This window comes from Ctenopharyngodon idella, chromosome 5, assembly GCF_019924925.1.
Source record: "Ctenopharyngodon idella isolate HZGC_01 chromosome 5, HZGC01, whole genome shotgun sequence".
Lineage (NCBI taxonomy): Eukaryota > Metazoa > Chordata > Actinopteri > Cypriniformes > Xenocyprididae > Ctenopharyngodon > Ctenopharyngodon idella.
Window position 1 is genome coordinate 20779262 of NC_067224.1, and position 21466 is coordinate 20800727.

Below are 21466 nucleotides of genomic sequence, written 5' to 3' on the forward strand. Positions count from 1 at the left end.
AATGGGGGCCCGCATTTTGAACATTTTGAAAAAAAAAAAAAAAAAAAGCATACATCCATAATCAAAGTAATCCATACGGCTCCAGGGGGTTAACAAAGGCCTTTTGAAGCGAAGCGATGCGTTTTTGTAAGTAAAATATCCATATTTAAAACTTTATAAATTCAAATAACTAGCTTCCGGTGGACGACCATATGCAGAATGCGCAAGTCGATTTGAATTTATAGTTTTAAATATGGATATTTTTCTTACAAAAATGCATCGCTTCACATCAAAAGGCCTTTATTAACCCCCTGGAGCCATATGGATTACTTTGATTATGAATGGATGCATTTTTTTTTTTTTTTTTTTGCTTTTTTTTAAAATGCGGGCCCCCATTGACTACCATTATAAACCTTGGAGGACTAAGAATATTTTTAAATATATCTCCGATTGTGTTTGTCTGAAAGAAGATAGTCATATACACCTAGGATGGCTTGAGGGTGAGTAAATCATGGGATCATTTTCATTTTTGGGTGAACTTTCCCTTTAATATGTGGTTGGTGTCATCAGTTAACATGGCAAATGTATGATTGGGTTTTGTAATAAGCGTTTGCTAATTCTGAGAACAATTAACATTTCTGATTTATAGAAATGTCATAGAAAGGCAGTTTATTTTAAAAATAATTAAAAGCATTCAAAAAAGGGTTTTTGTAGCAAATTAGTAGCCTATAATTAATAAAATCATGATATTTAAAACATGCAACTTTTATTTGAATAAAAAGTGTCCTTATGCTTTTTGGGAAAATTTGAAGCATGTGATTTACAACGCATGCATAAAACATAAAATAGGCTATGCATAAATTAGCTTTCACATGTTTTCTCTTTCACATTGTTAAGTTTAATTTGATTCCTTATTTGTAGCTTAAGCTTGACAGTTATCTAGCCCATATATCCCAACAATAGAAAAAAGGGCTCTTAGAGAAGAAAAACAGAAGCAAGCATCCGTGGCATGTCCCTTAATTTGAGTTCAGGTCTCTTCAAAGGCTCTCTTTAGATGGGTCGATTTCCTCCTCAGTTCTCAGGACTGGACTGAAGCAAGACAGCCCTCTCTTGGGACTTCAGGCATGCCACAGCATAACACACTCATTTTCTGCTATTTATCAGTTCCTGGATCCGTCTTTTACTTGTGCATTTCACCATTCATTGCCATTAGGTTGTATATGTGTCGCCTGTAAAGGGACCAGGAATCTTCTCTAAGGATGAGATGAAAGTTCCTATTGATCACTGAAAGAATTGAAAGGTCCAAGGACCATCCCCACACTTCAGTGCCGGAATCTCCATTTTGCTTTAATGAGGCCCATTCATCTACACTTTACCACAGAGAAGGCGTGAGTGAGGCGATCCTGTCTTGGACATAAACACGTTTATTTCCATTTTGAAATATGAAATCAGCAAGGACGATGCCAAAATGCCAGGTGTAAAATGATGTGAATGTAAATGTTCAACTTATCTACAAAAATTAATGGCATTTAGATGTTTGTTTCTTGCAATGTTTTTTTTTTTTTTTGGATGTCTAAATGTCAAAACTGTGTATACTTTTATAATATATAAACATTATAATCCAACCTGTGTCGAAGCTAATAAACACAAGTGATGAGCAGCACATTGTCTCTCAAAGAGTTAATCTATGGGAAAGCAAAAGGAGAAAAACAGAGTGGCTTTACTTTTCTTTATTTCCCTCTCTCTCTCTCTCTCTCTCTCTCTCCTGTCCCGTTTGAAGGAGATGCGAGCTGGCAGCACAGGAGAAGCTTGAAGATTAATGGTGTAAAGGGGGGCTCTGACAGCCTTTCCGCTGGTTGCAGTTCTCCTGGGTGGCCCGATTGGTCTTGGATGTCACTTTTGCTACTTAATCTTGTGTATGTGAAACAGCCTGACATGCCTGAAGAACTCAGTCTGTCCACGTCTGTATAGACATCAACCTGTGAGACAGTAACTACAAGGTACATTTGATAGGATGTCCACAGCTCTAATATTAAGAGCCAAAAAAAAGTTATTTTTGATAGGATTAAAGACAGCATTTATTTGATCAAAAATACAACTGTATTATTGTGAAATATTACTACAATTTAAAATTATTATTATAATTTAAAACTGCTTTCTAGTTTAATATATTTTAAAACATAATATGATGGCAAAGCTGTCTCCAGTCTTCAGTGTCACATGATCCTTCAGAAATCATTCTAATATGATGATTTGGTGCTCAAGAAAGATGTATTATTATTATCAGTGTTGAAAACAGTTGTGATGCTAAGTTTTGTGTTTTTCAGGATTTTTGACGAATAGGAAGTTGAAAAGAAAGCATTTATTTGAGAAATATTTTTGTAACAATGTAAAAGTCTTTTCTGTCACTTTTGATAAATTTAATGTGTCCATGCTGAATGCACATATTAATTTTTTTTTTAAAATCGTACTGACTCCAAACTTTTGAACGGTATAGTGTATGTAAAAACTAAAGCACAGATTGTTACCCAGTTGCGTTTGGTTATGGTGAGAAGGGATTCCCAGACAGATTACTGATCTGAGAAGCTCAATTCTCTAGAGAATAGTCTGCCAGCCTGTCGTCCTTTGGCTGCAGGGTAAATCCTAAAAAAAAAAAACTAAAAAAAACAACAACAGTGAACTAGCATTGCCAACAAACAGTATCCTTGTGTTAAAGATATATTACTCAATACAGTCTAATACGTTTGATGCTGTAATCAGTAATTGTGGGAAAGTATAGTCTATACTTTTTAGTTCATACAAGTAGTCCATATAGAAATAATTCTTCTATTAGTGAATGAATTATTCTGTTTAATTGGGCTAAAAGTTTAACATTATTAGCCAACTTTCTATTTCAGCAAGAGATGAGGAAATCGCTTTTGTTGAGACATGGGAATAAACGTTTCTGCTGTTAATCTATTAGATGTCGTGCCTTCAATAAGTATTTTAGACATCAGCAGAGTGGATGTGAACTGGTTTCTTGTGTGACCTTTGTGACTTTTAACCCTAATCCTCTCCCCCCTTAAAACCCATTTTCTGTCTGTCACCCTGAGCGTTTTCTCATTATCTATCCCCTCGCTCGCCTTCAGAGCGACAGTAAAGCTTCACTGTATTTTGCCTCTCGTCTCTTATCCTACTTTTAATCTCCTCATACCTGCTGTGGATCCTTCAGCCTGCAGTCGAAAGCATGTTTTGAGAAAGTCCACTTCCTGTCTACTGAGGCGTCATTGCAAAATCGTGACTTGTTATACACCTAATGTACTCTGAACATCGTCGTCATAGTCTCAGTTTAATTTGTAAAGCCCAGGTGTCTCACGTCCTGGGAAACTGTGTGTTTACTAGTTTGTGATGACGAAGAAGTTGCTTTCTTTTAAACCTCATGTTTAATGTGTATTTCTTGAGCTGTAAGCTGCCCACATAGTGTCGTAAGTGAAGCTGTGGCCTGGTGTAAACTGTTTGGACAAAATGAAATAATCCACCTACAGCGCTTGGAGCACAGCCCTGGAGGAAATCAAATAGACCGTTTTAAATGGAGTAATCAAATATTTACAAGACAAAAACGATTAATTGAGTGTCCCATGGTATGATTCACATTCGGTGCTTCTTTGAATGGGGATTATTTGCTGTCTCTTCAAAGGAATCCATGTCACAGGACGTCTCATGCCATGTTAAATGTTTCCATATGGGATGACATTTGGCTTTAACAATTAAGTAATTAGTGAGAAATAATTACTTAAACACACATTATAGGAAGATAAATAAACTGCTTGGTGTGTAAATAAAAGTCTGTAGTGAGTGTACAAAGGAAAGCTTTTACTGAATTTTGTAAAAGATACATTTTCTTCAAAAAAAATTACACTACTGTTCAAAAGTTGTGAATACCATGAATAAAGCACAAAATAGACCCGAAAGATCTGCAGTATATAGTCGATAGAAGGTACTCAACTTTAAGAAAAAGTTGACTGCCAACTTTAGTTTAAAAAAAAAAAAATTATTATTATTTTTTTTTTTTTTATTTCAATTGGGTATTACATTTTTGCAAGCCTGTTACCAAAATATCTAAATTTAGTTTAAAAACATTTGACAATTGTGTGTGATTTTGCAATTTTTCTTCAGTAAACATTAAATTAACTAAATTTATACAATTAAAAAATGTATACATTTAAAAAAATAAATACAATATTTGTCTTTCCTGTCATACTGAAGAAAGGATCCAATAATCTTATTTCTTGGGTGTCACAATTTTAAGAAGTATTATAAAATTTTAAATTATTTTAATTGTTAGATACAGATGAAAGGTGGCACATCTAAGGTGGGATATATTACATAAAGTGCATTAATGGAATGTGCCATATCTAGATATCTAAAAACCTCAAAGACTTGCTCTTTATAAAATTATGACTACATGCTCATCTTCTTTAGGACTGAACGAACGGTTACATGAACAATTCAGGCGCTGCGTCTGGACATCTAAATCTTCCTCTCAGTATATCTGAAGGGGGAGTTAGTCCAAAGTGAGGTCAGTTGGATAACCTGGATTGTCTTTTCCATTCATGAGAGGAACACAATGGCTGCAATGACCACCACTCGATGACCTTTTCAACAGACCTCATGCCCTCGTTTGATTGACATTTCTCTTTGACAGCAGGGGGCGGAGACGGCTTTTGGTGGGCAATGGGGAGGGCAGATTCTCCTGGGTAAATCCTCATCCACATCTTTTCCTTTGGACAACAAAGAGTGTGATGTTTTTGTCTGAAATAAGGAGCCAGATCCCTTGTGTTTTGATGAGTGGGCCACCTGGGACACACATCTCCATCATCGCACCAAAAGATGAGAGAGAAAATAAGATGGGAAGAGAGGAGATGAGAGGAGGACAGAGGAGAAAGAAATCCTCCAAAGAAGCACAAACAGAAGCTTGAATGACAAGCTCAATGGAGACTGTTCAGCCAAGTGACCAAACCTCTTGTCTGTGTCATTAGATTGGCTCTTGCAATCGAACCCAAAAGAGCAGCTCACAGACACTCCAGTGACGCAAGCAAGTGAAGTTATCTTTCAAACTCCTACTCAGAATAATCTGCATTGGTTATAACAAAACACACCAGTAGAAGGATCAGAATTTACACTTAGTTCATCTTTTCTCTACTTTTTTCTCCCCTTAGTTTTAGTCATTTTTAAACTATGTACAACTGTAACCAATGACCAGGCATTTGAAGTCAGTAAAGATTTGAAAATGAAAATGACTTGATGATGAAATAAGATTCAAAGCGGAGGAAGAAAGCCTTTTACTGAATAAGTGATAAAGGAAAAACTATAATATATGTGACCCTGGACCACAAAACCAGTCATAAGTCACACGGGTATATTTGTAGCAATAGCCAACAATACACTGTATGGGTCAAAATTATCGATTTTTCTTTTATGCCAAAAATCATTAGGATATTAAGTAAAGATCATGTTCCATGAAGATATTTTGCAAATTTCCTTCCGTAAATATATCAGAAATGTATTTTTGTGGGTGGAGATGCATCGCTAAGGACTTTATTTGGACAACTTTAAAGGTGATTTTCTCAATATTTTGATTTTTTTGCACCCTCAGATTTCAGATTTTCAAATAGTTGTATCTCGTCCAAATGTTGTCCTATCCTAACAAACCATACATCAATGGAAAGCTTATTTATTCAGCTTTGTATAAATGTATATTCATACAAAATATATACATCTATACAAAATAATATATTGTATAGATGTATAAACCTCAATTTTAAAAAAATTGACCCTTATGACTGGTTTTGTAGTTCAGGGTCACATATAACTCTTTTATATGATTTTGAAAAACTTTTATACCATTTTCAAGAAATGTCATGTGATGTAACCATCAAGTCAGGTAAGGTAAGGTAACAACATTTTTTATTTACACCTAGAAAACGTGTACACATCTGAACCTTTGGTTTCTAAAAAAAAAACGAATAAATAAATGAGGGTAAACAATTCAAAGTAAAATATTATTTAAACAAATATCATGAATTATTATTTCATATAAGTTTGGGGAGTTGCACTACATAACATGGTGGATGGGTTTTCATTCCATGTATGAATTACATTTTCATTTTTATTACTTAAATAGCCCAAAAACGTCCCATGGGATTTAGAACAAACTGGACCATCGCAAGTGACATGATTTACATTTTAGTGTGAACTAATCCTTTAATATTTTGCTCTTATCTGGGTTTCCCACTGCAGCTGATATCACTGATAGCTCACACATGTTGTTTGCTTTAGTGAGAAGGTGTGTGGTGCCATGCTGAGAACCCTGACATGCATAGGAAAACACCTTTAAATTAACCCTGGCCGCATGTCAATTTCCTCCTCTCTTCAAAACACAAATACGGGAACACAAACAAGATCTAGCTAGCTGGCTTTTGTTCCGAGTTCTGTTGTCAAGGGTGGGAGAGACTACTGTGTTTATTTTTAATCCCGGGGCTTTGAGTAAAGTCACCGGTGGCACTGTATCCCGGTCATGCATAAGACACGGGAGATCGGCCCCCTGACTGGGGACAAGCTGAAACTGTTAAAAAAGAAAAACCTTTCACAGTGTGGCACAGCACTGGATCACGAGGACCAGATGGATGTCAAGGGAACATCTGTTGCATTTCCACAGGGGCAAGCCCCTTCAACAGGTTGTGAAAGCTTGAGATTACTCGGCTGTTTGGACTGAGGCAGAGCAAAACATTCGCTGTTTGAGAAAACACCAACGAACGTGCTTTGTTTTCCTTGTAAACAAAAAAGGTTCCTCGACGAGTCATGCATTACCATTTCAGACTGAGAGGGCTTAAATGATGAGGCGAGCTCGCCTTTGAGCAAACACAACTGGGAAAAGACTTTTAAGAGGATAGCAAGCAAAAGCGTTTCCCCTCCTTCTCAAAAGTCATCCTAACAAAGATCACCACGCTCTGTTCCAAGTCTTTGTCAGTTGCTGGTGAATTCCTGCTAAGGAACTAAAAATAATCTCTGTCTAGACACAGCAAGTGTGAAACTGAGCCAAGCGAGAAAAATGATATGCAAATAGACTTAAGACTGGTATTATAAAAGACATCCCATGTGGGAGGGTTTTAAGAGCGCTCGGTGGCATAAAAAGCAAGACTGAAGCCAAAAACAAAACAAAACAAAACAAAAACAAAAAAGCTGGGATGTGTTTGTCTCAGTACCTGCAAGGTGTTGTGGTGTGTATCTAATTACTGTACATAATAGACATTCAGACTGAATGGGGCATTTAATAAGTTCCTGGCCTTAGGTCCTGTGCAATCAGTCTGTGGGCCTCTTCGGAGGAGAGACAAGCCAATTCTAACAGGCCAAACTGGTTTTCTGCAGCATTTCTGCTTTGAGGGTGGGCTCCATTAGCGTGACCAAAGGGAAGCAGAGTGCCCGAGAAAGAAGGGGCAAAGGGCTTTCTCTGAGAGCGGCTAGACAAGAGCAGCAGACTAGAGAGGAGCGTCAGCCGCAGACAGAGGAAGAGCAGATCAAAGAATCGCTGGGGCAACCTGCGTGACAGACATTGTATTAGAGCAACGTGGCTAGTTTGAAAAGAGAGAGAGAAAGAAAAAAATAAACCTGGCTGGATCAGGAACCCTATCTGAGAAACGTTAACTTCCCTTTTTTTATCTACATCAGACCACGAGCGCATGAAATTTGTGTTCGAGACAGAGATTAGATGGGGAAGCAATGATACGATGGACAGTTTGATTATTTTACTGGGCTGCTTTGATTTTGCTGGCTGAATGGGAAACTATTGAGAAGCAATTGCCTCAAAAACAGTCAGCAGCATATCAGATGTATTTTACACTTAAATGCCCTTGTCAGTAATAATAAACAATTCCAAATAATTTGATATTTACAGTAATGAAGACAACACTCAAATTCAAATGTAAGATGATACTTTAAAATAAGGTTAAAGTGAATGTCATAGCTAAAATAAACTAACGTTAAACAACGAGTTTACAGCATTTAATTAATATAAATTTATTACAATTTATATAATACTTTGTTTATAATAATTTGATATAAAAAATGTTAATATTTGCAATGTTAATTTCAACATACAATACATTTTTAACATAGCAAGTTGTATAAATGAACATTCATTAATTTATAATAAACAAACACAAAATTAACAATAGTATCTATATAAACTGACATTAACCTAGATTAATAACTGCTCTAAAACAGTCTAATATACAGTTCATAACACCTTATACGTTAACTAATGTTAATAAATTTAACCTTAGAGTAAAGTGTTGCCGTGAGGATTGTAGGTTGAGGGGGTATTAAGGAACATATTTAACTGGTACATGGGCTACAATCAAATCAAAAGCAGTACAAACATAATTAAAAAAAAAAACAAAAAAAAAAAACATCAAGTGGCAATTGGCAGGCAAAACATACACAACTAGGTTAACACTAAATATACAGAAACACAGCATGTGTGAGTCCAAAACTACTCTGAAACAAGTCTGGAGGCAAAATATACATCAGAGAGGTGCGCAGTCAGGAATCTAAATTTGTGAAGAGGAATTCGGATAATACCAGCAGGAAGCAGGGGGTGAGGCCGCAGTGCGTGGCTGGGCAAGGAGTGAGGTGGCAGACGGGGAGGAGTCTCCACAGATAGTTGGAGGGCTTAAGCCTGGCGGACAGGGACTTGTCAAATGCAGCTGTTGCGGACACTGATTGATAGAGTTTGTATTCCAGCTCAAACCAGTGCCAAGTAAATGGGTGTGTCATCTTTTCAAACAACAAAATTAAGAACATGAAAACATAAGCATGAAATCATTCTAACATTCTCTGAAAGGAAGAAAAAATAATGAGTGCAAGGGTCACTATACTTGCTATAATAATAAAACAAAAATATATAATATACAATAATATAATATATAAAGTATTTTCTATAAAGATGCTGAACGAATGCTCAGATTTTGAGCCATTCATTAATAAGAAATATGGATTGCTTCATACATTGTATTGTATGTATGTACAATATATTATTTACATAAATTCCACACTCATACTACATGACAACCAACTAATAAACAACATATAGCTTATCAAGTAGCTTATTACTTTTACAAATAATGGTAAAAATCTGATCTCTTTAATGGATTTTGGTTCACCTGCTACTAAATGAGCATATGTGTGGCCCTTGACCTAAGGGTAACAAATATGTCTGTCAGCTCATCAAAACATGTGGCTGTTTGCATCTATGTCTCTAGTGGGTTATAAAACAACGACGAAGGAGAAGTCCAAAAAAATTCCTTCTAGCAAGCAACACTTCAAACCCACTTTCCACTTTGAAGTTTGACTGAATCATATCCTGCTAGGTAGCACCTCCTTTTCTTCCAAAAGGCTGATGAGTTGACTGAAACTCTCCCTCACAGTCTCCATGTTGTTCGTTGTGGTGCCTGCAAAAATCCATTGCTTCCCTCGGTTCAGTGGCTGCAATTCAAAGTACTTTTGTACCTGAAGAAAAAAAAAGAAAAGAAAAAATTATTTAATCATGACCGCTCTCTAAAAATAGCACCAAGATAATTTTGGCTAGTATTCCCCAAAATACCTATATAAAATTATTGTGCAGATTTGGTGAGAATTCAGCAGGTCTCCGGAAAATTCTTGGTGAAGAAAACAAAAAACAACAAGGAGGACATACTAATAACTCAAATTAAAACTGAAATACTGTTAAAAAAAAAATATATATATATATATATAAAATAAATTAAAAAAATTACTGAAAAAGGATTTATTTGAATGTTTTTATGTTTGGGATCCAAATGAATCTTTCATTTTGCCTTCAAATTCTTCAGGTTCCTCTAGAACCCAGGAAGAAGATGCCATTAAGGCTATATTATTATTATACAGTACTCTCTGTTGTATCTTAAAGTATGCATGCACTTGCACGTGACCAGTATCCATTCTTATGATGTTATTTCTGCTTGGGGTTAATTTGACACCAGCACAAACACTTTATAGATTGATTATATTTTGTTTTAATCATGTTTTACATCAGAAGTCATAATAGAAGATGTTTGAAGTGTGTTGTCAAGTCAAAACTTCTCATAAATGAAGAAAAGTCACACAAAAAAAGCTATTAAAATGGCCTTGCTGTTTCTGAGACCCTAAAACAGAACATAAGGGATATTTTACTAAAAAAATAATATTTCCTTTCTCTAAATAAGTCCTCTAATAATCCCTAAATAGTTTTCATACATTTCTAAGAGGTAGAAAGCTTGGAATCTACTTATTAGGTCAAAACACTTCTCATTAAACAGCAAAAATATGTTCGTGTCCAGGCGCTGTAATATGAGGTTCGTGTGCAGCAGGGAAACTGTGCAGATTTAGTTAATATGTACTTGGCATATACAAAACTGATAGTAACAGCTGATTAAAAGGATCATATGTCAAAGCTTTGTGCTCTGTCAAAGCTTTCTTAATTATACTTTTATGTCAGGACTTCATTAGTAGATCAGAACCATCTGTTAAATTTGATCAAGGAAAATCATGCAGCTTCTCCTCAATTCTTACACAACTCTAACTCAAGTCATAGCAAGGGCATTTTCAGTTTTGCATGAGTCATTTGTGATGATAAAAATCACATTTAATGTAGAAAAAACATTTGATTTCCTTTTTACTTAACCAATCTTCACACTACAATTCATCACGCTATTTAAAGTCTGGACTATTGATAGTGCCTAGGATATCAAAATTCACAAAAGAAGGTCCAGCTTTTTTGCATTTGGCTCCAAAACTCTGGAACAGCCGTTCTGATAATGCTCAGGGATCAGACACACTCACTCAGGTTTAACCTAGATTAAAAACAACTCTTTAGCCGAACTTTCACATAATGCATCTCATAACCTACTATTTCAGTCATGTTAAATGCAAATGATCATCTTTCTGAAATTTGAACAGCATCTTTGTATGATGCCCATCCCAAGGTAACTAGAGACATCACCAGTTCGAGTTTGGACCCAACCTCACTTGACTGCAGATAATGCCAACAATGGATGGACTTACATAATCCTTATATTGCAGTTGTTACAATCACAAGCTGTATTTACTGCCTTAATAATGCATTTCCAGTACAACAATAGGGTAACGTTTTTACATTCTTCAAATTAAACACGTACATCATTACTCACCACCATATCATCAAGCTAATCAAGATAAAACTTGGCTATGAAGAAAAATATGAATCATATATGCAAATTTAAAGGTGTCACCAGCTTTTTGCTTTTTAGAGTGACAAATCGTACCTTCATACTTTAGGTCAAAATGCAACCTGCTACGCAAAATTCATACAGATTTGCCAGCCTGTACATATTATTGTTATATGACTTTATTTTGTTGCCCCAGATGAGTCCTCAAAACCACTGGGAGTTTTTTTTTCTTTTTTCTGGACATTCACCTATGGCTGGCTGCTCACTGGGACATTGATTTAATGCTAAATTCCCTGATCTTTAAGGCCCAGAGACATCATTGCATCAAACCTGCATTTTCTGTAAAGTTGCTTCGAAACAATAGGAATTGTGAGAACCACTATAAACATGAACAAAGTTAAAGGTGAGCAAAATGACCATTACACCTACTTGTACTATCAATCTTGTATCCACAGAAAATTCACTAATGCACAGTGATACAACAAACAAAAAAACAAAACAAAACAAAGCAAACAAACGAAAAAACGTTCAAAGTCTGTGGTTAGTACGATTTTTAAAAAGATATTATTTGTTGTTTTATTCAGCAAGGAAGTAATAAATAGATCAAAAGTGACAGTAAAGACATTTATAGTGTTACAAAAGATTTCCATTTCAAATGCATTAGTTTTTTTATACTTTCCATTCATCAAAGAATTCTGAAAAGAAAAGAAAAAGTATCACAGTTTTGATATTGAGCAGGGCACCTGTTTTTAACATTGATAATAAGAAATGTTTTTTGAGCAGCAAATCAGCATATTAGAATGATTTCTGAAGAGTCATGTGACACTGAAGACTGGAGTAATGACTGCTGAAAATTCAGCTTTGTCATCAAAGAAATAAATTACATTTTAAAATGTTAAAATGTTAAAATAAAAACAGTTATTTTAAATTGTAATAATATTTCACAATAGCTCTGTTTTAACTGTATTTTGATCAAATAAATGCAGCCTTGGTGAGCATAGGAGACTTCTTTCAAAACATTTTAAAAAATCTTTCTGACACTAAACTTCTGAATAGCAGTGTATATTTAAGTTCATTTTTTTCTGATTGAACATTTGATATGAGATAACGATATATGAGACATGGTGAAACCATGATAACCATAGACATTGAGATACACAGAGATTGTCATCTGTTATCAACCATCTACCTTCCTCAAAACAAAAAAAAATACAGCATCAGATGTCCCTAACCAAATGAGATAACCTGCCAAGTTTTGGTAGATAAAAGCACAAGGAAATACTGTTGATGGGCACATAAAGTCAGACCAGAGGATATGTTGCTACAACAAACAGATGCAACTACGTCAATCATTTCGCAATCTGCGAGCATGATGGACACTCGCTGCTAATCTATTCATAACAGACAGAAAGACCTGAAAAATCAAACAAAACTGTTCAGTGTGATGGGTCTTTTGTCCAAAGTACTATAACTGAATTCTACTAGAAAAGAATCACAAATAAAGCACTTGTTTTGGCAATGCAGTGTAGGCATCTAACTATGCCATGTTGGGATTTATTAGTGTCTGCTGTTTTCATGACGGCCTACTTCACTGAGTCAGAAGATTGTGTCTCGTCTTTCCTCCAGCAGAGTCTTTAGGGGGCACTGAGCTGTGCCTCGCTCAGTGTAACAGGAGTTTAATGACAGATTAGGTCACTTCAGCCCAGGGCTCGACCGACCCAAACAGTGTTAACAAATCCGTCTTGGTAAAAGGAGCTGCCCTGGGCCTGCTGGCTTACCAGTCCGTCTGTCCGACTGCATGTCTGTCTGAGGCAGGCCCCCTTCTGGAGAACACAAGGTCTGCACTGGATTAATGGGGGAAAACAATTTAAATGGGGGAAACAAATGAACAAGGATGTCTGTCTTTCTCATAAATGAGTGTAAATTGTGACAGTTTCCTTTGGCTAAGCTCACATTGGTTTGAAGTTGCGTGACATGGTAAGCCTCGCGCCATGGTGGCAGATGGCTGTTGGGATGACCACTGGGTCATACAGTCATGCCTTCAGGTCACTAGGACCAATGAGCAGCCTTGCTGAACAGAGAGAGCAACTTACAGCTTTGAAAATTTGTCTAAGGCCATGAAATCTCTCTTAAAATCACAATAGGCAGAGTGAAGGAACAACAAGAGGAAAACAACATTGTACTTCCATCATCAAGCATGAATTGTCCACTCCCAATAACTGTTTTTATCTACCTGGACTATAAACGTTCACTCTTCAAGCCATTCTTAATTTTCTTCAAAACTTTCAAACAAGTTTTGTCAATCCCAATATTCAAAGATTGTTTGAATTGAATTGTTGCTAAAATTAAATTTATATGAATTTCTTTAAATTTCAGTTGATTATATTTGTCCACTTTCCTTTGTTCCAAACAGGATGCGGAACTGTACATTAAGTGTACATTGATTAATTATTTACTGTAATATTGAAAGCAGAAAAATGAATGCATTTATTTCATTTTCATAAAAAAAATAAAATAATTTAGCTTGATTTTTTTTTTTTTTAGGTTCAGGTGCAAATTGGATAAACAGAAAACAAACAAACAAACAAAAAACTCACACGAATGAACACGACACACAGACCTGTTTGCTCCCTCAATTCAAATTCAGCAATTGCTTTTTTACATTTTTAATGATACTCATCCCTGTTACAAAGGCACCACACAATCACAATGAGACAGAAAAGGAGTGATATCAAGAAAAACAATCATTAAAAAAAAATCAATGTGACATGTTGTTTTAAAGCCAGCTGATTCAACAAAATGCTAATTTGTCATGTGTCCAAGGGTGGTTGATAACTAAGACTGGCCCACACTTGACTGATAACTGCATAGGGGGCCGAGTGTGCCCTGCTGCTTTTTGGCCTGCAGAGATTACTATAACATTTGATGCTTTCAAGAGAAGAGCAGCGAGAATCAGTGTCCTCACGGGGGTCATGTCTTTCTCTTCAGGAAACACAAATAGGTAATTGTCACTCTCCCAAAGAAAAAACAATGACAAAAACAAAACAGCAAATGCACATTTATAAGTGTGTGCAAGAAGGCATAAACATTTTTATTAACCATTTATATAAGCTAGAACCTTCTGACCCCTCTATAGGATGAGATGACACAATCTGTGGTCATGTGAGCGGCTGTGTGAAAAGGGCCAGACATGGCATGAGGTGAATGGGGTGTCTGGCCTGCACAAATAGGCCAGTGGCCAAAAGCCAAACTGTAATTCCTCTTGTTGCTCTCTAGCCAAAGTGAGCTGCAATGGATCCAGTCCTGCTCTGGAGTTCTCACCATTATTTATGTGTCTCACAGTCAGCTGCAGATTTGAATGTCTTTTCATTTCCATTCTTGAGGTTGGGGCTTTACCAAGGCAATTCAGGTTACATGTCATTCTCTTGGGTGCGATGGATAAATTCCATGTGGGTTTGGAAACCACAAAACTCTCTGGTTACTTGCCCAAGCAAACAGCCACTAGACCATTTCATAGCACCAGTCAGAGTTAAATGAACATAAATGGGTTCATATGTTGAGCTGTGTTTGGATAGTGGCGCATAGTACTGTAGATCTGAATAATACGGCTGGGCTGCATAACTGTCAGAGGGAAATAAATATCTGTTAAACTCATGGTTTATTTGTTTGAAAAATGAAAATGAATAATCAATTTCTCAGAGTACAGCTCAAAAATGTTTTTTGATTCTCCTGTTGATTTGCAATATTCATTAAGCTTGTGTTTAAATGAGCTCAGAAAGTTTGTATGTACCGGTCGGTTTCTTGAGTGCTCAGAATTGCAAAATGATTCCTGAGCAAGAGTATCCATGCTGCATCACCGTGGTTTGACAACACTCCACAGCTGTTACATTGGACAGAAAGTCCCAACTAAAGAACATCACCGGGGGTTTACCTTGGGCATATAAGGGCGTGCTCAGATATCAGAAAGCCAATTATTCTGTGTGACACCTTTCTCCCTGAAGATATCAGTCAGCTGTGGAGAACACACTTGAAAGAAATGTCTAGATATCGTCAGATGCACTTACCATGAAATTGAGCTGGTCTCACTTGTTTTTTTTCAATGTCTAAAGAGCCTGCAGTTATGTGCTTGGCAAGGCACAATGTTTTCAAAGAGGCCCCATGAAATATCACTTACAGACAATATCTAATGCGTTGGACACATTTAAAAAGAAACAAATACCTCGAACTTGGAGGTGGGTCGCGGACTGGGAAAGTACAATCTTTAAAGAACAATTTTGAAACAATGAGGTCAACTTGGTCAATGGAATTATAAAAATGTACAGGTTCAAAGCGTTTAATTTCTTCTGTTATTAGCGGCATGTGAAGCATGGTAAGGTGAACATGTAAAAACAAAACTTTAGCTAAGTTTATACAAACAGCCCAACCTTTCTACTTTGTCTGTGGGTGTAAGTAATATACTCTCCACTAACAACCTGCTTTCCTGAAACAGTTACTTCTACATAAAAATACTATCTCAGGAGTGTTGCTAATGCCAAGACAGAAGTGAGTTAGAATTTGGCATCTTTTTATTGTTCTGCTCTTCTGCTAATTTTGAGGCTCACAATGAGTCAATCTGAGAAGAGCAATTCAAACATCCTGCTCTAAAATACTCAAAATGTTTTGTTGCACTGGAGAATGTATACTGTATACTACTGTTCAAAAGTATAGGGTTGGTAAGATTTTTTTTAATGGTTTTGAAAGAATTCTCACCAAGGCTGCATTTATTTGATCAGAAATACAATAAAAACAGTAATATTGTTAAATATTATTGAAGTTTAAAATAACTTTGTCACATATGTTGTGGTAAGCAACACACAAATAAATCAGTATCATTAAACAGTCTTTAATAAACAAAGCAGGAGAAATATCTACATCAAACCACACATCAATCAAAGACGATAACCGACAAAGAACTGAGCAAAACAGGGACTAAATATACACAAGGAACTAAATGAGACAGAGGTGTGACTAATGAGTAACCAAATAAACTAACTAGGGGATTAATAAGACTAAACTGAAAGGAAACACAAGAAACATGAACAAAAAGACAAGGAAACGAAACAATCCTTACATTACTCCCCCCTGCGCTGTAAACAGAAGTTCAAAAGCGGAGGGAGGGAGTCTTGGAGGAAGCTGTGGAGCTGGCGAAGGGAAGGGAACTGGAGGAGCCGGCAGAGGGAAACACCACGGTTGGAGCTGATAGAGGGAGGAGCCAAGGTGGAGCCCTGATGCACTTCCTGGGTGGACCCTAGGGTCCGACGAACGGAGGCAGAGTTGGACGAGGTGTAGACCCAAGTGTAACCACGAAAATAACAGCCCAGGGCCACATCACAGGCACGGAAGTCCAAGGTGGAGCTGCTGGTTTGAGGCACTGAGGCGTAGATGGGGGCCTGGCAGAAAGGGGTGACGCCAGAGGGAAGTAGCCACTCGGTGGAGCAGAAGAGGTGGAGCGCTGAGGCGCAGCCAGAGGCCCAGAAGTCTGTGGCAAAATCACAATGACGAGTGACCAAGGTGTAACCAGAAGGACAAAAGAGCCTGGTGGAGCCCTAGTGATGGCGGACCATGGTGGAGCTGAGATAGCGCAGAGCTAGGGTAAAGCCAAAGGGACAGGACGAGGTGGAGCCTTGGGCATGGAGTCCCACAGTGCAGCCAGGGGATCTGCCTCACAGAGCAGAGGTGGTAGTGGAGAAGCCCAAAACCTGGAGTGGCAAGGGCAGAGCTGAGGAGCTGAGAGCCACCAGCAAAGCAGGTATATGCAGAGACATGGACGGAGCCAGCAGAGAGGTTGGAAAAAATGGGGTGGGAAGGATACAGGGTGGAACCGGGTCATCCAAAAGGTTCACTGGAGAAAGCTGAGGGAAAGTGAGTTCAGGGGTGAGGACATGGGTGGGAGCTGGCTCCACTAGCTCCTCAACTGGCTCAAGAGTGGACTGTCCAGACACCGCATGCCACGAGATGGACCTGGGTGGATGTGGTTTCTGGCTCTGGCTCCGGGATGGACATGTAGCTGAAGGGGGCTCTAGCTCATAGTCTGTGGTGGGCTCTAGCTCAGGTTCCGTGGTGGACTCAGGTGTCATCATAGGGTCCACAGCAAAGGATCTCTCAGTTGTTCCGTGAGTCTCGGGGCTGCAATGATGAGTCCTGTCTGGAGTGGGCAGAGAGACGGCTGCTGGAGTTGGTGGTGTTGTCCTCGACGACTCCCACGGTGAGGACCCACAAGGCGTAATTGATGAATTTAACAAAAGGGAGATGATTCTCCCTCAACAGCAGCATCTGTCTTCCATGCCACTCCAGAAGAGCTGTTTAAGATTCTCATCATACCAGTGCACTTCATGGTATAGTTCTAGGAAAATTTAAACATAATCCTCCAGCAAGCAGCTGTTCTGGAAGTAGCGGCCCATTTTAAATTTTCTTATTATGAGGGTTGGTTATTCTGTCACGTACGTTGTGGTAATCAACATGCACAAAGAAGGCAAAATCATTAAACAGTCTTTAATAAACAAAGAAAACACACAGGAGAACTATCTACATCAAACTACACATCAAAGATGATATCTGACAAAAAACTGAACAAAACAGACTAAATATACACAGGGAACTAAATGAGAGACAGGTGTGTCTAATGAATAACCAAGGAAACTAACTAGGGGATTAAAAAGACTAAACTGAAAGGAACACAAGAAACAGGCACATGAACAAAAAGAAAATGAAACCAAACATAATCCTGACACTTTTCTACAGTATCTGATTATATTTTATTACTGTGATGGCAAAGCTGAATTTTCAGCAGCCATTACTCCAGTCAAATGTGTCATATGAGCCTTCAAAAATCATTCTAATGTGCTGATTTGATGCTCAAGGAAAGATTCTTATTATCAATGTTGAAAACAGTTGTGCTGCTTGATATTTTTTTGTGGAAACAGTGACACATTTTTTCAGGATTCTTTGTAAAATAGAAAGTTAAAAATAAATATATGATAAAAAAGCTAAAAAAGTATATTCTATAAAGTGTGCATTTGCATAGTATGAATATAATTTGTACATAATACATCTGTTGGCATTGTCATGTGACCAACTTATGCGACTTAAGTTGCATCTATTGTATTTTCCGTCACAACTTCTCTCCTGTGGCCTTGCGGGATAGTAACGTGTTCATGGAATGACTTGATTGTGGGAGGTTAGTAAAAAAAAAAAGGGCTTGTGCTGTAAAATATACTGTGTGCAACTGTTTAGCGAATTGGCCCCAGAGAGTGACAGTGAGCTGTGATGGAGAGATGGAGAAAGACGGAATGAAGTGAGAGTCCCTATAAGTTTGCTTGGATGCTAAGGTAGGTCCCAAGTAAGCAGCCCTAGCCAAGATCAATAAGCCCAAAGCTTCACTGGAACACCGCCAAGGTCTTGCCGGGCAACAAATGAAGACTTTAAGCATTGCTGTGCCGCGCTGGCTAGAGATTTACCGTCTTGTGCTGCTCAGACGGGAGAGCAGATCCCCAAAAAGCGTAGCCTTGTGAAAGTTCAAAGAAGACCGATTCTCCCTTCACTCTCTTCTAAAAGCCAACTGACCAGTGCCAGATCAGAGCTGTCCTCCAGAGGATCATAAATCCAGACGGCACAGGGACACTTACCGTGGTCCTTTCCAAGGCTTCAGAACAATGCTATTGCACTTAACTGTGATAATGTACTTTCCATATAAGCAGCAACTACAAATGCATATAAAAGATGTCTTGGATATATTCCCACTTGGACAGAGAAGAGCTTGACCTTTCTTTATTTATTTTTACAATCGCTAATGTTTGTATTTATCCTTTTTTTTCCCCCTTTATTTTCACTAGGACTGAATAATTACCAAAGCCACTGGCTGTTGTTTTAGTGAACTACCAGATTTAACTTGCTCAAAAAATATATAGGAGACCACCATAATGAGGTAGGTAAAATGTATGAGTGCCATATTGTACATAAAACAATACAATTCCATTGAGAGATGTCATGCACCCAACATTTTTAAAGAACCACCAGTGACACTTCTCCACTGTCAAATCATACATAATGCCTATATGATGTCACTATTTCACAACATTTTAAACTCCTGCCTAGATAGATATAACAGTTGGCATTATTCTGTTCTGCACGAATCATGTAAGTGACATTTTGGATTTAAAACTGCAGATGGCATAAAGGCAATGATTATCAAAGATCACACACACACACACGCACGCACGCACGCACGCACGCACGCACGCACGCACACACACACACACACACACACACACACAACTGCACCTGTTCAAAAAAGTAAAATAAATTATTTTTTAATTAATTAAATTTATTAAGAAAGGATGCATTAAATTGATCAAAAGTGACAGTAAAGACATTTATAATGCTACAAAAGATTTCTATTTCAAATTAATGCTGTTCTTTCTAATTTTCTGTTCATTATTGAATCCTGAAAATAAACGAATCACAGTTTACACAAAAATTCTGCAGCACCAAATCAGCCTATTAGAATGATTTCTGAAGGATCATGTGACATTGAAGGCTGGAGTAATGGCTGCTGAAATTTCAGCTTGCCATTACAGGAATAAATAACATTTCAAAGTAAAATAGAAAACAGTTATTATGGTTCATTAAATATATGCAGCCTTCTTTCATGCAGACTTTTTTCAAAAACATAAAAAAAAATCTTACTGACCCAAACTTTTGACAGTAATTTACATATTTTTTAAACATACATGTATACATAAAAAGCATCTCGGATATTGACATAACCCTCATTCCCTGATGGAGGGAATAGAGAAGTTATGTTGAGTGACGACATCAGGGGTCATACTTGGGAGGACAAATAGGTATATAAACCGGCCGATAAATCACTCATTCAGGTTTATACTGAGGAGCCAAGACGTGTTCCTGGCCATTTAGTGGTAGTTCAGGGTTGTGGCAGGAGGACATAACCCTTTCTGTAAGTCATGTTCGACATTATGTTGTGTGACAACATTTGGGGTCCCTGTGGAAAGCGCCACAACCACTGAACTGCTTTACGAGTGTTGGAGATGCAGATGATGGCAAACTATCGCGTATCCTTTCGGCAACTGATCTTGTTAAGTCGTAACCTACCCAGTGCCCCATGTAAGCCCAAAATGGAGAAGTCCAATGGAGAAGGACGCTACAGAGGCCACATCCTGCCCGTAGGGAGGTAACATGTGGAAAGTACACATACGCACTGACCAGGGGGCAGCACTACATATGGAGTAATCTCTGCAGTAGGTCCTACATAGCAAGATCTACCAAGGGAAAGAGGTTTACCATCCTGGAAACCGTACCATGGAAAAATACACATATGGGATTACTAAAGGGGAATCACAACATACGAAGCATTTAGCCCAGTACAAGGCCTGACCGACCAGGCATGCACTTGAGTACTGGGCCTGGCGTCAGATGCCTCCGCCGCGTCTGAGTGCCGAAGGAATTCAATCCAGGGTTCAGCAACTGGGGAAGTGACATGGAGGAGCATAAGATGCGCTCACATCACCTTCTTAGAGGGGAATGGCGCTGCAAGTGAGACACTGAGCTAGCATTCCTGCCTTTTACCTGTTGCAACCGTCGCTGTGTTGTCCGTCCGAACCAACACATGCTTGCCCTGAAGCAACGGTTGAAACCGGCAGAGGGCGAGAAGCACTGCCAGCAACTCCAGAAAACTGATATGCCACAGCAGTCGAGGTCCTATCTAGGAGCCCAAGGAAGGGCGCCTGTTGCATATAACACCCCCAGCCAGTTCTGGAGTCATCTGTTGTGACAACAACATGCCTGGACCATTGTTTTAAGGGGACTGTAGCCTGACCAAGGGCCAAACGTTTGGTGACAAATCTGTGTGATGTTCACAAGGAGTGTGCCACGGCACCATGCCCATCTCGGGACACGGCTGTGTAGCCAGTGCTAAAGCAGTCTCATATACAACAATCTGAGCTGCATGACCGGGGCTGCAGATGCCATATGTAACAGGAGCCTCAGAATGTTTTTCAGTGGAATTGCTGTTTTCCCCCTGAATGAATTCAGGCAGTTCAGCACTGACTGTGCAATATGAGGCATGCCATCATATTGACCTCTGCACAGGGGAGAGCTTGTTCCAATCTTTGGGGCGAACACAGGTGAGAATGCATTTCTGCGTCAACATCTTGAACGGAAGCTTGTCTCCACACACAGGACAGGGGCAT

At 38.2% G+C, this 21466-nt stretch overlaps 1 protein-coding gene across 1 annotated transcript in view; it reads right to left on the reverse strand.

Moving 5' to 3' along the window:
• Positions 1-7933: 7933 nt before the first annotated feature.
• arl15a (ADP-ribosylation factor-like 15a) overlaps positions 7934-21466 on the reverse strand; it is a 163155-nt gene continuing 149622 nt past the window's right edge. Inside the window, exon 5 of the mRNA XM_051893914.1 lies at positions 7934-9525. Coding sequence (XP_051749874.1) covers positions 9373-9525 — 153 coding nt within the window. The 3' untranslated portion in view covers positions 7934-9372. The remainder of the gene's footprint in view (positions 9526-21466) is intronic.